A 13654-nucleotide genomic window follows, 5' to 3' on the forward strand; every position below is an offset into this window, starting at 1 on the left:
GCCGTGCGGCGGCAGCTCCCGCGGCCGGAGCCGGGCCGCGGGGTACCGGCGTGCAGGGGAGCCGGGTGCGGAGCGGGGGGCCCGGCGTGCGGGGGGAAGGTACCCGGGGTGCAAGGCAAGGGATGCCGGGTCCCAGGTGAGGGGATCTGGGATGCAGGGCGAAGGGATCCAGGGTGCAAGGCGAGGGGTGCCGAGGTCCCAGGCAAGGGTATCCGAGGTACAGGGCTGGGAGCGCCCTGCACATCTGCCAGGGCGCAGGGCAGGGGGTGCACAGCCCCCAGCACTGTCTCTGCAGGAGCAGAGGGGCTGGCTGGACAGGACAGAGCAGCTTGGATCTGCAGGCAGATCAGCCAGTCCTTGCTCCCAAGCCGGGAATAGCTCAGCCGGGCTGTCCCGTGCTTCCAGGCTTAGATAACCCAGCCCAAGATGTAAACAGCTTCCCTGGGACGGGCTGACACAGCACGCTGGGCACCAGGAGCTGGCATGGCCGAGGGAGCCCCAGGAGAACTCACAGCTCCATCACCCTGTGGACCATGGCTGGGGGATCTGTGGGTCACCCCAAAAGGGACAAGAGGGAGCAGGGTAAAGGAAAGCAAAACCCAAGTGCAGGCTCAGGGCCAGGGGACAAAGGGCAGTGAGGAGGTGTCCTGGGGAGGAAGGCTCTGTGTTCGCTCTCCATGGGGAGAGGTTCCCATTTTGCCCCACAGAGGCAGGCTTGACCTGACCTCCCCCAGCCCCGCTGGGACGAGCCCTGATGGTTTTCAGAGGATGTTGTTTTTGCCTTCCAGCCAGTCTGTGGGTTCATATAAGCAAACATTTCCAAAAGCGGTGGCTGCTCATTGTTGCCTTGGTTTCTGACTGTCCAGCCTCTGACAGCTCTGTCCTTGACCGGAGAAGTGCGTGTGGGGGGAGGATGGAGATGTTGAACTGCTCTGACACCAGGCCTGAAACATCCAAGAAACAGGAGCATCCAAAACTACTTGCCACAGTGGAAAATGTGACCCATATGCCTTGCTGCTAGACATGGGGCTGGCTAGCGAGACCCACCACATAAGAAGTTGTTCCTGGGAGGGGATAAGAGGGAGTCCAGTTACTTGGGACAATGAAAATGTAAAACTCATACTGGTACCCCTGCTGTGCCAACCCTGGGAAGAAATGCAGAGGGATTTGTAGCCCGTGTTYCTTTGCCTCTGTGTCCCAACCCCAGAAACTCCTGTGCTGGAAGCAGCGTAGCAGCGGATGCGGGGGAGCACGCGTTTGCTCGCCCTCCGTGCCTCTGGGAGCAGCYGGCTCCTGCTGCTGAACAGAAGCAGCTCTGTCTGCATGGCCTTGGCCAGCTGCTGGCTGGGATCCTCGGGATGGAGCCGCTGGATGCGCTCGGGACCTGTGGAGGAGCGTGGGGCAGAGGCATCCCCATGCTATCAGCACAAGCTCGCTCCTCCCGTGTGGTAGCTCATGGCAGCGCATTGATGGAGCATGAGGTCATGCRGAACAGGCTGGGCAGCGCAGGCAGCAATTTGAACTGGTGCCCAAGTTTTTCTGCCTCCTCAGGCTGGGCTAAGGGAGCTCCAGCATCTTTTTGGAAACCCTCATTTAACAGGGGCCCCTGCCTGGCCTGTCTGCCACCAGTGCATACCCTACAGATACAGAGCATCAGGAAGAGGAGGATTAACTTAAAGAAGCCCTGCTATTAAAAGACTAATGAGTAGGAGCTTTCTGAGCAGTAGCTTAGGCTAATGAGAGCCATGCTGTTTGGCGTGGGTCTGGGCAGCAAGCCCGCAGCTCATTAACTTCCACCTTCTCCGGGGCATGCAGGTAGTGGGGGGTTATTTGTGGGTCTCCACCTGAGTTCAGCCCTTGCTCTGACTCCTCCAGCATGGCAGAGAAGAGCATGACATCAGGAGATGTGCTGTCCCAGTGCTTGGTGAGGAGTTATTAAGACTTTCAGCCAGGTCTGCGGGGAATCCAGTTTAGGCTTACAGATAGGGTTTTGCCATCTTGCTGCTGTTTGGGTGGAATAAATTGGTGGTGGGAGGAATGTTTTACAGTCTGGGTCAGCACTGGAAAAGGAAGCAGAAGGTTTACGGGAGAATCCTCACCACCCTGGAGGTGGGTGCGTAGACAGGGAGGACAGGCTGGCCCCAGTCCCACCAGCTGCATTGGGGGGACCTGCCCCCTGGACTGGGACCTCTCCATGGAAGTTGCTTAGAGAATGTTAGAGATAGCGCTGGGCAGACTGGTCTCACTGGGGCAGTAGGGAATGGGTCCTGGGAGTGTCTGCTCCCCTGCACTCCCCGAAAGCCCCCCACCAGGGCATTCCTCATGCATGTGGCAAACTGAGTGAGACAGGACGTGTTTGGGGATTCATTCAGGCTGGAGAGGTTTTCCTGAGGCAGGGCGGTATCCGTGCATGGGTAGAGCCCGTGCTCCCTTCCTGTCCCAAGATTCTTTGAGCCAAGGCACGTGGGTTCCCCCTACAATGTTTTTTTTGTCTCCCCCCAAATACTTTCTTCAGCAAAACCCAGCAATGTGACCAGCCTGATTCCCTGCAATAATCCTGTRCTGCTCACTCCTGAGTGTGCCCCAGCCTGGCCAGCCCCTGCTTCCCAAAACGGGAACTAAAACATTTGGTACACTGAAAGACCTGGGACTTCCCTGGGCTTTGGTTTGATGTCCAGGCTCCATCAAACCAACTTCTTTCTGAGCCAACAGGGGCGATTCGTGGCATTTCCATAACCCTGGCAGAAGCAGAGCGTGGGAGAGATGGGGAGGCAGGCTGCGAGGCCGGCGCAGGGCAGCTCCTGACCGCTCTCCCATGCTCCTGGTCTCAGCCTTTGCTCTTGAACCCCTGCAGTCCTATGCACGACTCTGCTGGCCCGTCCTGCCTGGCCTCTGGGTGCAGCCCGGCGCTCCTGTGCCCGGCTCTGCCCAGGCACTCCCCTTCTTGAGACATCCCCAGGGAGGAGTAAATGCGGTCGGACCAGGCTGGACCTTTCCTGCTGGGACAGGCCTGATGCCAGCTCTGTGTGGAGCCAGGGCTGTGGCAGATGCCACTTTCGTGATGGCTTGCAGTGACATGTAGCTTTGGTTGCAGGTGACTTCTGCGATGTCAACCACTGTCAGAATGGGGGCACCTGCCTGACCGGCATTAATGAGGCCCCCTTCTTCTGCATCTGCCCAGAAGGCTATGTTGGGATTGACTGCAATGAGACCGAGAAAGGTGAGGTTCTGGGGAGGGACCTGAGTCCCCCATCACAGGGGAGATATCAACAACGGCTCAGTGAAGTGCAGGCAGCCACTAGGTCTGTACAAGCCTTGTAGTACAGCAACGTGCCCTCGTGGTGGCCTGCATGACTGGCCTGGGGGTCCAGCCCTGCTGACGGGCATGTAGAATGTGTATGCAAGCAGGGACATGGTGACCTGCATTGCTTGGGACAATCTGTGTCCCAGCCTTGGGGAGTGAAGACCCAATGGATGCTCTTATTTTCCACTTGTGCCATATTACATATTACTTACTCGTGCCTTTTTTCCTCTTCCCCAGGCCCCTGTCACCCTAATCCTTGCCACAACAACGGCGAGTGCCAGTTGGTCCCTAACCGGGGGGATGTCTTCACTGAATACRTCTGCAAGTGCCCTGTGGGGTACGATGGGGTGCACTGCCAGAACAGTGAGTACAGCAGGATGCAAGGGGCCAGGAGGGAGGAAGCCAAAGAGTCATGACCCCTTTGGTCTGCTCTGCCACAAAGGGCTTGAGGACCCTAGAGACAGTCCTGCAGGGCAACCTGGGGATGTTTGCACCCATGGCTGTGGCAGCATCGTGCACTAGGGGCTGGGGGCTGGTTTGGACCATGTTGAAAGGACGAGGGAAGGACTGCGGTATGGGTAGGAGGCTAGTGCAAGCAAGACCTTGCCTGAGTCTTGCTCTGCATCTCCTTGGGGCCTGTCATGCCTGCCCTGGAGGGGACATGGTGCTTCCTCTGTGGCCTGGAAGGTGCGGAGGAATGGGAGAATGGATACCTCAAAGCCTGGCCTGCTTGATGGGCTCTTAACCTTGCCACGGCTGCGAGTCTCGATATGCTCCACACACAGCTCCAGTCAGAGGGGACGCAGCTTAGGCAGCTCCTTGGATTAGAGCTTCAGCCAGTGCCGCTGCATCAGCMAGGACCCTGCTATGGCCCTCGCTCAGGAGGTGCCTCTCTCCTCCTCCCGTGGCACCGAGCAAGGGGTCTCTTCCCTGGGGACTGGCTCTGGGGTCTCTTCCTGAGCCCACCTTCTCTTTTTGCTCCTAGACAAGAATGAGTGCTACTCCCAGCCTTGCAAAAATGGAGGCACCTGCCAAGACCTGGATGGCGACTACACCTGCAAATGCCCTTCTCCGTTCTTGGGGAAGACCTGCCACGTCCGTAAGTCCCTGACACCAATTATGTAGAAAGATCCTTTTCCGTCGCTGTTGCCCACCATCCTGTCTGCCTCCACCAGTGTGCGCAGAAGAGGTCTCGCTAGTTGACTTAGGTCTGGAAGGCAAAGCCACCTGAAGGCAGCTGCAGGTATCTGTGTGCCAGCTGGCCCCTGATGCCCATGAGCCTTGGTGTCATGGAGAGCATCACTGGGAAGGCACCATGTCCTTTCTGGAGGGCCACAGAGCAGCCCTTTCCCTCCTTCAGACCTCCATGCTGTGAGAGGTGCTGATTGATGATGTGATTTTTGGCTGAAGTCTGAGGAGGGAAACACCTGGCATTTTGTTCCATGAACAATCTGATCCATGAGGGAGGGAGGTCCTAGTGTTGTCCTTCATTTCATGCCCTGCCTCAGACAAGAGGAGTTTTTTGTGGGGAGAATGAGGAAACTCAATCCTGGGTGAGCGGCCAGTTCCTCCCCTGRTTTTACTCCCTCGTTGTCTTGTCCCTTTGACGCTCACGTCCCCGCTCTGCCTTCCCTCGGCCCGTCCCTCCAGGCTGTGCTGTTCTCCTGGGCATGGAAGGGAGGGCCATCTCTGACGCTCAGCTCTCGGCCTCCTCTGTCCACTATGGCTTCCTCGGCCTGCAGCGCTGGGGGCCGGAGCTTGCCCGCCTCAACAACCATGGCATCGTCAACGCCTGGACCTCCAGCAATTACGACAAGAACCCGTGGATCCAGGTACCCATGGGAGCGCTGTGAGCGCTAGCAAAGCAGGCAGCCCCCATTAGCCGGTGCCGATCTTGCTGGGCTGTTCTTGTGGGATTGCTCTGCCTCCGTTGGTAAGGGAAGGGCTGAATCTCTGCACTGCACTGCATGGAGCCACTGTCCTGCCCCTGGGTGGCCTCTTGCTGTGAGCAGGGGATGTCAGCCGGGGATGCTGACGTCCCTGGAGCTGGTGAGGTCCCTGGAGGGAGATAGGGACCCCATGTCCTCCTCCCTTCCCAGCCCCGGGGACCAGGATCAGAGGCCAGAGGGATGGAGGGCTTTAGCACCGAGGAAATAGCAGGGCAGAGGGGGCAGCCCCTTTCCTGGGCCTGATGCTGACCGTGAGCCTATGCTTCCAGCCGTGGTCAGCAGTGCTGGTGGGTGCAGGGGGTGTGCTCGCAGGGTGCTGAGCACCCCTGGCCTCACCGTGCTCTGCTCCTGCTTTTGCCCCCAGGCCAACCTGCTGAGGAAGATGAGGCTGAGTGGGGTCATCACACAAGGTGCTCGCCGTGTGGGCCAGGCAGAGTATGTCCGCGCCTTCAAAGTGGCCTACAGCCTGGACGGACGGGAGTTTGCCTTCTGCAAGGACGAAAAGCAGAACACGGACAAGGTGGGCTGTGCTGGCTGCGCGCGGGGCTGTGCTGGCTCGGGGCCCTGCGGCGGGCATCGGCTGGCGGGAGGGAGGCAATGTCACCATCCTGGGTGGGACCTGAGTGCAGGGTGCTCTCTACCTGGAAGAGCTCGACTGTGGGAGCTTCACAGTGGTGACTACTGACATGCAACCTGCAGCAGCCCCCCGTGGGGCTGTGGGCACAGTGTCCTCACCCGGTGACATCTCCCACTGCGCTTTGCTGCTGTTCTTCCCGGTGGGCTCTGTGTGCCAGTGCTGACCTCCATCCCGTGCCTCGGGGTCCCAGCACGCCTGGGGAACACGTCGCTCGTCCTCCGGATGGGCTGTCCCTTGCTCGTCTGCCTTAAAACACTAGTACTGCCCATGCAGGAGCAGAGGCCCTGGGCACCAGGTGAAAAAACAGAGACTCAAACTCTCCTGGGCTGTGTTCATGCCGGTAAATTAGACGTGCCGGGGCTGGTCTCTGGCCCGGAGGCAGGCAAAGACCTGTACCCTGCCGGCTGACATCTGCGCTCCCGGAGAGGGGTGCTGTGTGTGCGCTGGGGGGTAGTTGTGTGCCGAGTCCTGAACTGTGGCGTGTTTTGGAGAGTGCTTTTGACCTGGGTCAAAGGCATGTCAGGGACCGTATGACAGTGTGACAATGTGGACAGTTCCAGTGCCAGGCAGTGTTCTCTGGCTCTGTTTAATTGACCATAATAAGCATAACCAAAGAAGCAGCGCTGATTTATTTAGGTCATTGAGATAACATCTTTATAACTGAAGCATTGTAGGAATTGGGCATGGTCTGGAACTGCTGGTGAACGGCTTACAAGGCTCAGTGTTGTATCTGTGCCGGGTATGAAACTACAGCGTATCTCACTCTCAGAACGGACGTAGTCATTAAATGCGGCTCTCTCCAATCTCACTTTTTTATTGCAAGTGTCTCCTGGTTGTTTTCGTGCATCTGGGAATGGCTGGGGAAATCYGCCCTACTTTAAAAAAAAGGAAAARTTTCYCATCTATGCAGTGGTGGAAAAAATGCATGAAAACTTGACCTGCCTGTATTCTGTATTTGTTGCGTAAGAAACAAAAAGGCAAGCCATGTCTCTGTTATTTGAGTCAGCGTCATGACCTGGGGAGCGTGGCAGTAGTCAGAGGGAATGGAAGTTGCTGTATGCACGGCTGTGCGTGGTGAGGAGAAGCACGGAGCATTGCACRGCTGGGTGGAGAGCGTTAGGGCCACAGCGAGTTCACGCGCACCTCCAGGGCACAGCGTGAGAGTCCACGCTGCCYGACCCTTGCCCGAAGTCTGTCCATCTAGTGGGCAAGCGATTTTTACGCACGAGGCTGGGGATGCTTGTGGGCACTCAGCCCTGTGTGCCGTTGCAGGTTTTCCCGGGGAACGTGGATTATGGCACCATGCAGACCAACATGTTCAACCCTCCCATCACGGCCCAGTTCATCCGCATCTACCCCGTGACGTGCCGCCGGGCCTGCACGCTCCGCTTTGAGCTTATCGGCTGTGAGATGAACGGTAAATGCCGGCTGCATGCTGYGCAGCCTCCGGGGGCTGCGCTTGGGTGCGGGGGACTGTCTCCTCCCCAGGGATTGCTCTCGGATCGGGGCTGGCCTGGGTTAGTCTGGGGGTGTGAAGAGTCCAGATCTGCTGAGAGACGTGGTAAYGTGAGTCTCGCCTACCCAGGGCTGACCCCGTGGCCGTCCGGGGTTGGTACGGGTGACACAGGATGGGGTATCCCCCCTGTAACCGGTTCTGATCCCTGGGGCAGGGAATTTTGCCCTGCGAGGGCTTGCTGTTTTTCTCATTGCGTCTGGTGATGACTGGAAATACCCATGGGTGCTTTTCGGGAGGGCAGGCCGTTAATCTCAGCAGCTCGCCCTGCTAACACCTTCCGGGGCCCTCCCCGTTCATGGCTCGGGTTTTTCGTGGTGCTCCCGCCCCCATCCGAGCCGTGAAGCAACCGCTTTTACTGCTGGAGAGCTTGAAAAACGCCAGAGGATCAAAGTCCTCTGGGCCACGTGAGTGATGATTAGCGTGAGCCCTCGGGCTTTCCCCATCCCTCGCTGCATTCCTGCCCGCGGCTTGTCCCAGGCGGCGCCTGGCGCGGGAGCCCCGGCGCGCTCCGGCGGGCGAGCGGGACGCGGCTCGGGGAAGCGCGGGTGCGAGGGCCCTGCGCGGGGGCGAGTGGCGTGAGCGGGGCGCAGCGCGAGCCCGGGCCGCATCCCGCTGCTGCCGGGCGCGCAGTGACCTCGGCTGGGGAGGTCTCCTCGTTGCACGCCGCACCCGCGGAAGCGGCCTCCTGCGGGAACGCCGCTCGGCGTCCCCGAGCCGCGGGCTGGGCGAGGGGGGCGCGTGGCCGCTGGGAGGGTAGCCCTCCTCTTCCCTCCCGCAGCGGGTGCCGAAAACGCGTCCCCCTCGGCGAGCCRGCTCTGGGTTTAGCAGCAGCGCTTCCGTCTGTGCTCCGCGGGCTGCGTTGCAGGGCTCTCGGCGCAGACCCTGCAGCAGGAGGCACTGTGAGCCAGGGAATGGCTCGCCGACACAGTCCTGCCGCCGGCCTCCGCGAGCGGCAAGCGGTTCGGGAATCCCCTGCCCCTCTCTGGGTCCTTTTCTGGTCCTGCTCTCTGCTCTGGGAAGCGGTGCTCTCTCTGTCTGCTAATCCGGCCGGGAATACCGGGGACCCCGACTGCTGGGGTTTGGGGGGGTCTGGCTCTCTGTAGGTCGGGGGTGATGGTGCTGTGGACTCTTTCCCTTTCACTGTGTGTATAAACCGTTGTGTTACAGTGTATTTCAACACGGCAGGTTGCTCGGAGCCTCTGGGCATGAAATCCCGCCTGATCTCTGACCAGCAGATCACGGCCTCCAGCGTCTTCAAGACCTGGGGCATTGACGCCTTTACCTGGCACCCCCATTACGCTCGCCTGGACAAGACGGGCAAAACCAACGCCTGGACGGCGCTCAACAACGACCCGTCCGAGTGGCTGCAGGTGGGTCCTGGTGCCCAGGAGTCTTCCCCGGAGGTGGAGAGGGCGTATGAGAACCCAGACACGTCCCTCGCTGCCTCCGTGACCTGATTTCTCAGCCCCRGGTGTGCGGAGGTGGCAGCCGTTGGCAAGCAGCCCTGCAAATGCTCTTCCCTAGCTGGGATTACAGGGGATTCCCTAAATTTGGGAGCCCTTTCCCCTCACGCTTTTCCTCCCTCCCCTTTCCCCATCCCTCTCCCTGCTGTGCCGGCTCAGATGGCCGTGGGATCGCGCAGGGAGCGAGGTCGGGGGACTGCTCTGGCTAAACACCAGCCGCAGCAGGCTTTGGGTTGGGTTGTTTCTTCTGCCAGGTGTTTTTTTGCCCCAATCAGATAGTCCCGAGCTGTCGCGCCCCGCTGGCATGACATCCATTTGTGGGGTACCCTGAGACTGTAGCACCCCYGGCTCTGTGCCACCTCCTTGGGAACCTCCGGCTCCGGCCAGGGTGACTGTCCCAGACCCGTGCCAAGGACACAAGTCCTTTGGCTGCCCAGAACACCRCGTTTCTGTTTTGCAGGAAAAAAATCAGTTTTGTGTTTTTCTCCCCAGTCTGGAATGGAAACAAATAGTTTTGAAATTTCCTTCTCAATTTCCTTTCCTCCCCTGTTTTTATACTTTTCACATGATTTCATGACATAATAGGACAAAGCAGTTTAGTTATTTGTCCCACTTTTTATTTTATTTGGGAAATGATTAAAAGCAGCTGCTCCTCGGCCCTAAATAAACCAGCTTATCAAAATGTCTCCTGATGGGGTCATGATGACACGTGGAGTTGGGCTGTTGCATTGAAGACTGCGCTTGTGTATGTGTATATACATATACGTGTATATTTATACATATATATAAATATATATTTACACATGCATGTATAGCTAGTACTGCCCTCAAAGAATGTAAAATAGAAACTAAAATAAGGAGACTCTCAGGTCATTTGCTATGTTATCCTGCGACCCACCAGTAGCAACAGTGCAGCGTGGCAGGGCAGGGAGCAAAATAAGTATAATAGAAACCATCTCGGCTATAACCCAAATGCCAGACTGGGTTGATCTGCGTATTTTCTCAGCCAGAATCGCTTTCCTTTAGAAATGCATTTCCTCCGGGAGTCCTTTTTTTAAATTGAGATTTTTTTCTGCCGTTCCCCCATTGACCTTTTCAGCGAGAGGCGTTGAAGTGGCTTCGGCAGCGTGCGGGGAGCAGGGCCCTTCCCGAGAGGCAGCCGCCTTTGCGCTGGGCCGCTTTGGGCGCAGAAAGCCTCCTCTCTGCCGCTCTGACCTGGGGTTGCTTTGAGGGCTGCTACAAGCGTTAAAGGGTCAAATGTCTCCTCTCCGGCCTGTTTTATTAGTCCCTGTGCCTTCAGGGCTGGGGGTTGCCCAGGACGGCAGCGGTTGCTCCGCGCTCCCGTAGCCCTGGCAGCACGTTTTCACGCCTGGGTGAGCTCCAGGCACGCGGGACCCCGAGCGGCAGCGGGTCCCGGCTGCCTCCAGGCCCCGCGGGATGCTCCGGGCCAGCGAGGTGGCGGGGAGGGGGCTTCAGCTCTGCGAGCCGTCACCGGGAGGGCTCTGCCGGCCCCGCGCGGCGGCTGCTCCTGCGAGGAGCCGGCCGGCCCGCGGCACCGCTGGCTACGAGCCTCGTCTCCGTGCCAGATCGACCTCCGGGACCAGAAGAAGGTGACGGGCATCGTCACGCAAGGCGCCCGGGACTTTGGGCACATCCAGTACGTGGCAGCCTACAAAGTGGCCTACAGTGACAACGGCGCGTCCTGGACCGTGTACAGGGACAGCCGGACGAACAGCACCAAGGTACGCGGGGAAGGGCGAGGGGGTCCAGCGCCGCGGGGTGCCCGGGGAGGGCAGGCAGCCCCGGGAGCTCGCTCCGAGGGGCCGGGGCGCCCGGGTACCAGCTGGTCCGCAGGGAAGGGATGGGCAGGGATCCGGCTCGCAGGGTCCCTGCCGTGCCCCTCGCACGCTAACCCCGGCCTCTCCGCAGATCTTCCACGGCAACAGYGACAACTACTCGCACAAGAAGAACGTGTTTGACGTGCCCTTCTACGCCCGCTTCGTCCGCATTCTGCCCGTGGCCTGGCACAACCGCATCACGCTTCGCGTGGAGCTGCTGGGCTGCGACGAGTAGGCGCCCGGGRCGGCGCGGAGACCGAGGCCGGGACTGCTGCTCCCCGTCTCCCCGTCGCCTGCTCCCTGCCCTCCCCGCGCACCTCCTGCTGCAACCTCGCGCCTCCGTCCCCGCGGCCGGCGCCGGCTGGGAGCAGGACGCCGCCGCCTCGCTYGGCTCTACTGCAACCGGGAGAAGTGCGGAGGGAGGCTCTGCCTTGCCTTGGCGGTAGTCGCGGCCGGGACGGGGGCTGCGCGCGGGGGCTGCAGCACTGCACTTTACGGGGCCGTCCCAGGCGGGGGACGGGGGCGCCTCCTGCCCTGTCGCCCCACGAGCCAGCGGCGAGGCCCCTTCYTGCGAACCGGGCTTCGCTGCAGCCTCAAGCAGAGCCTGGGAACAAGTTGTCTCCCCCTTTTCGCTTCTGCTTCCAGCAGAGAGGCCGTGGCTGGTGGCAGTCTCCTGCCTTCACCACGCCGGCTGTTTTTGGGGAGCCAGGGCAGGTCCCCGGGGCTCGCGGCCTCCACCGTCCCTCCTGCTCCCCGCGTGGCTGCGAGCAGGGGCTCCGAAACCCTTCGGCAGTGTCTCCAGCCCGCTTTCCCAGGCGCTGGCCCCACGCGCGCTGGCGGTGTCAGCTCCGCATAGTGCGAGGGGAGTGATGAGACGGGCTGGGGCTGCCGCACGCAGCGAGCGGTGCCGGGCCTTCATCGCCGCTGGCTCCGAGCACTGCTGCTGCTCCGCACCTCTGGCTTTTTTGCAGCCGAGAGCCTGTCCCGGCTCCCGCAGGCCCCCGGCGGGGCTTCGCTTGCGGGGAGCTGGGTGCGGAGGTGCCCTGCGGGCGCTTGCCATGGGGCTACCCCCAGCCTCCCAGCCGGATGAGGTCCGGCGCCACACTGCAGCTGGGGCTCAGCCGGGGACGGTCCCAGCGTGCCYGCGTCCCTCTCCTTGCCCTTGCGACAGGCCCAGGGCGTAGTTCTGACGGGGGGGCGGCTCGGAAAGGTTTTCTTTCTTTCTTTTGCYCCTCTCTTGAGGCAGGCGCTGCCCGTCGCGTTCCCTGGGTGCCGGCACCAGTTCCTGCGTGTGTCCGCGCCGCCGCCGGCCGTCCCGACCTTACTGCAGTGGGGGTGGTGAAAGGCCGGCCCGGGGCTGCCGTAGGCAAAGAGCCCGATCACTGATCCTTTCTGTAACCTGACTTTTCTTTCCGGGCGCACGGAGGGGAGCCTCTCGCCAAGCTTCAGCAGCTGGGGGTAGCGCTAGCAGACCCGGTGCCCGTGCGCGAGAGCCCACGGCAGCCCACGGCGCTGGGGTTTGTGCCCTGTCCCCGTGGCCGAGGGCGGCACTGGCGGCGCCGCTTTCCCCCCTGACCCGCTGGGATGCAGAGTGGCCGTGGAGCTGGGCTGGCGGCGGGTTTGCTTGGGAAACCGTGACGGCCGGGGGCAGCGTGTCTCGGTGGCAGGCGGCCCCGATCGGGGRTGTCTCTGACAGTATTAAAACCAGCTGAAACTTGGGGCTGTCGGCTCGCTGCTTTGTGCTTCCGGCGTCATCCCTGCTGCGCGCGTGGCAGCCGTCCCCCAAAGAGCCCCGTCCTTGCCAGCCCCTCTCCCAGGCCTATTCCGGGGCTGCCCCCTTCCCTTCCCAGCTCCCTGGCACCTCCTGAAACTCCCGCTCTGGGCCTGGAGTAACTGGGGTTAGAGGGAAACATGGCTGGCGGCGGTTTCGTGGCCTGGAGGCAGCTGCTGCTGGGAAACGCGCTGGGGCCGGGAGCTGCTGCGGGAAGCCCTCCGGGAGGCTGGGATGTCGGCACCTGGGCGATCCCAGGAGGAATTAATCAGCTGTGGCATGATGGCTGTGGGCAAGGCTGGGACAGGGAATAACGGGGCGAAGCTGATGGAGGGAGAGACGCAGGGCAGGGGAGTCCCGTGGTGCCGCGGCCGGGTGCCCGGTACTTGCCCCAGGGCAGGGTCATGGCTGAGGGGCGCCCGGCTCCCGTGCTCACCCAGGGCTTCTCCCGCCATTGCAAACTGCCCTCGCTCGCTTCCCTGCCGGAAAACCAGGGTGCCAGAGGCGCGTGCATCCGCCCTGCCGCGGCCGCAGGGGCTCCGCACCGACTGAGCGCACTGCGTGCAGGACCCGAGGATGGGAAGCAGCTCCGGGTGCCCCGTGCCCTGYGTGTCCGTGCTGGGCTTTGATCTTGGAGCAGATCTTGGAGCAAACCTGCTCCTGGAGCAGTGCCCCGCTCTTGGAGCRAAAGCCCAGCACATCCATTCCCAGGCAGGTGGGAGCCCCCGTCTGCTTCCTGCGCCGCTCCAGCGGCCACGGGGCTGCGGCTGTCAGCGCGGGGGGGTTCCCGGTGGGATGCTGCCTGCGGAGCCTCCCCGGGCATGGCGGTGCCGCGGGTGCTGCTGCACCGGGACCTACCCAGGCTATGGGCCGCATCCCTGGTCCAGCACTGCTGCAGGGAGGGAAGGGGCATGGAGGCGGACACGATGGAGGAGGGTTGCTGTCCTCGGCTTCCCGGGGGGATGTGTGCTCCTCCCGGCCCCGTGGGGTTCGCGTCCCGGCTGCTGGAGGGGCAGGCGGCAGGAGGGGCTGCTCCCAAAGACCGGGCTAAACTCATTGCGCTCACGCTGGTGGGTGACAAACAGCATCCGTGGCCGGAGCGGGGAGGGACAGTCGGCTCCGTTCGCATCCCGACATGCCGTCCTTATCGGGGGGAAGCTGAGGCAGAGATAAGAG

General features: G+C 61.3%; 1 protein-coding gene across 1 annotated transcript in view; it reads left to right on the forward strand.

Moving 5' to 3' along the window:
- Window positions 1-12418, forward strand: part of MFGE8 (milk fat globule-EGF factor 8 protein) — a 22748-nt gene extending 10330 nt beyond the window's left edge. The window contains exons 2-10 of the mRNA XM_026074481.1: window positions 3095-3220; window positions 3542-3667; window positions 4290-4403; window positions 4955-5136; window positions 5618-5773; window positions 7163-7307; window positions 8574-8776; window positions 10456-10611; window positions 10799-12418. Of these exons, the coding sequence (XP_025930266.1) occupies window positions 3095-3220; window positions 3542-3667; window positions 4290-4403; window positions 4955-5136; window positions 5618-5773; window positions 7163-7307; window positions 8574-8776; window positions 10456-10611; window positions 10799-10942 (1352 nt within the window). The 3' untranslated portion in view covers window positions 10943-12418. The remainder of the gene's footprint in view (window positions 1-3094; window positions 3221-3541; window positions 3668-4289; window positions 4404-4954; window positions 5137-5617; window positions 5774-7162; window positions 7308-8573; window positions 8777-10455; window positions 10612-10798) is intronic.
- The last annotated feature ends 1236 nt before the right edge of the window (window positions 12419-13654 follow it).

Source organism: Apteryx rowi, unplaced genomic scaffold, assembly GCF_003343035.1.
Source record: "Apteryx rowi isolate R43461 unplaced genomic scaffold, aptRow1 scaffold_11, whole genome shotgun sequence".
Lineage (NCBI taxonomy): Eukaryota > Metazoa > Chordata > Aves > Apterygiformes > Apterygidae > Apteryx > Apteryx rowi.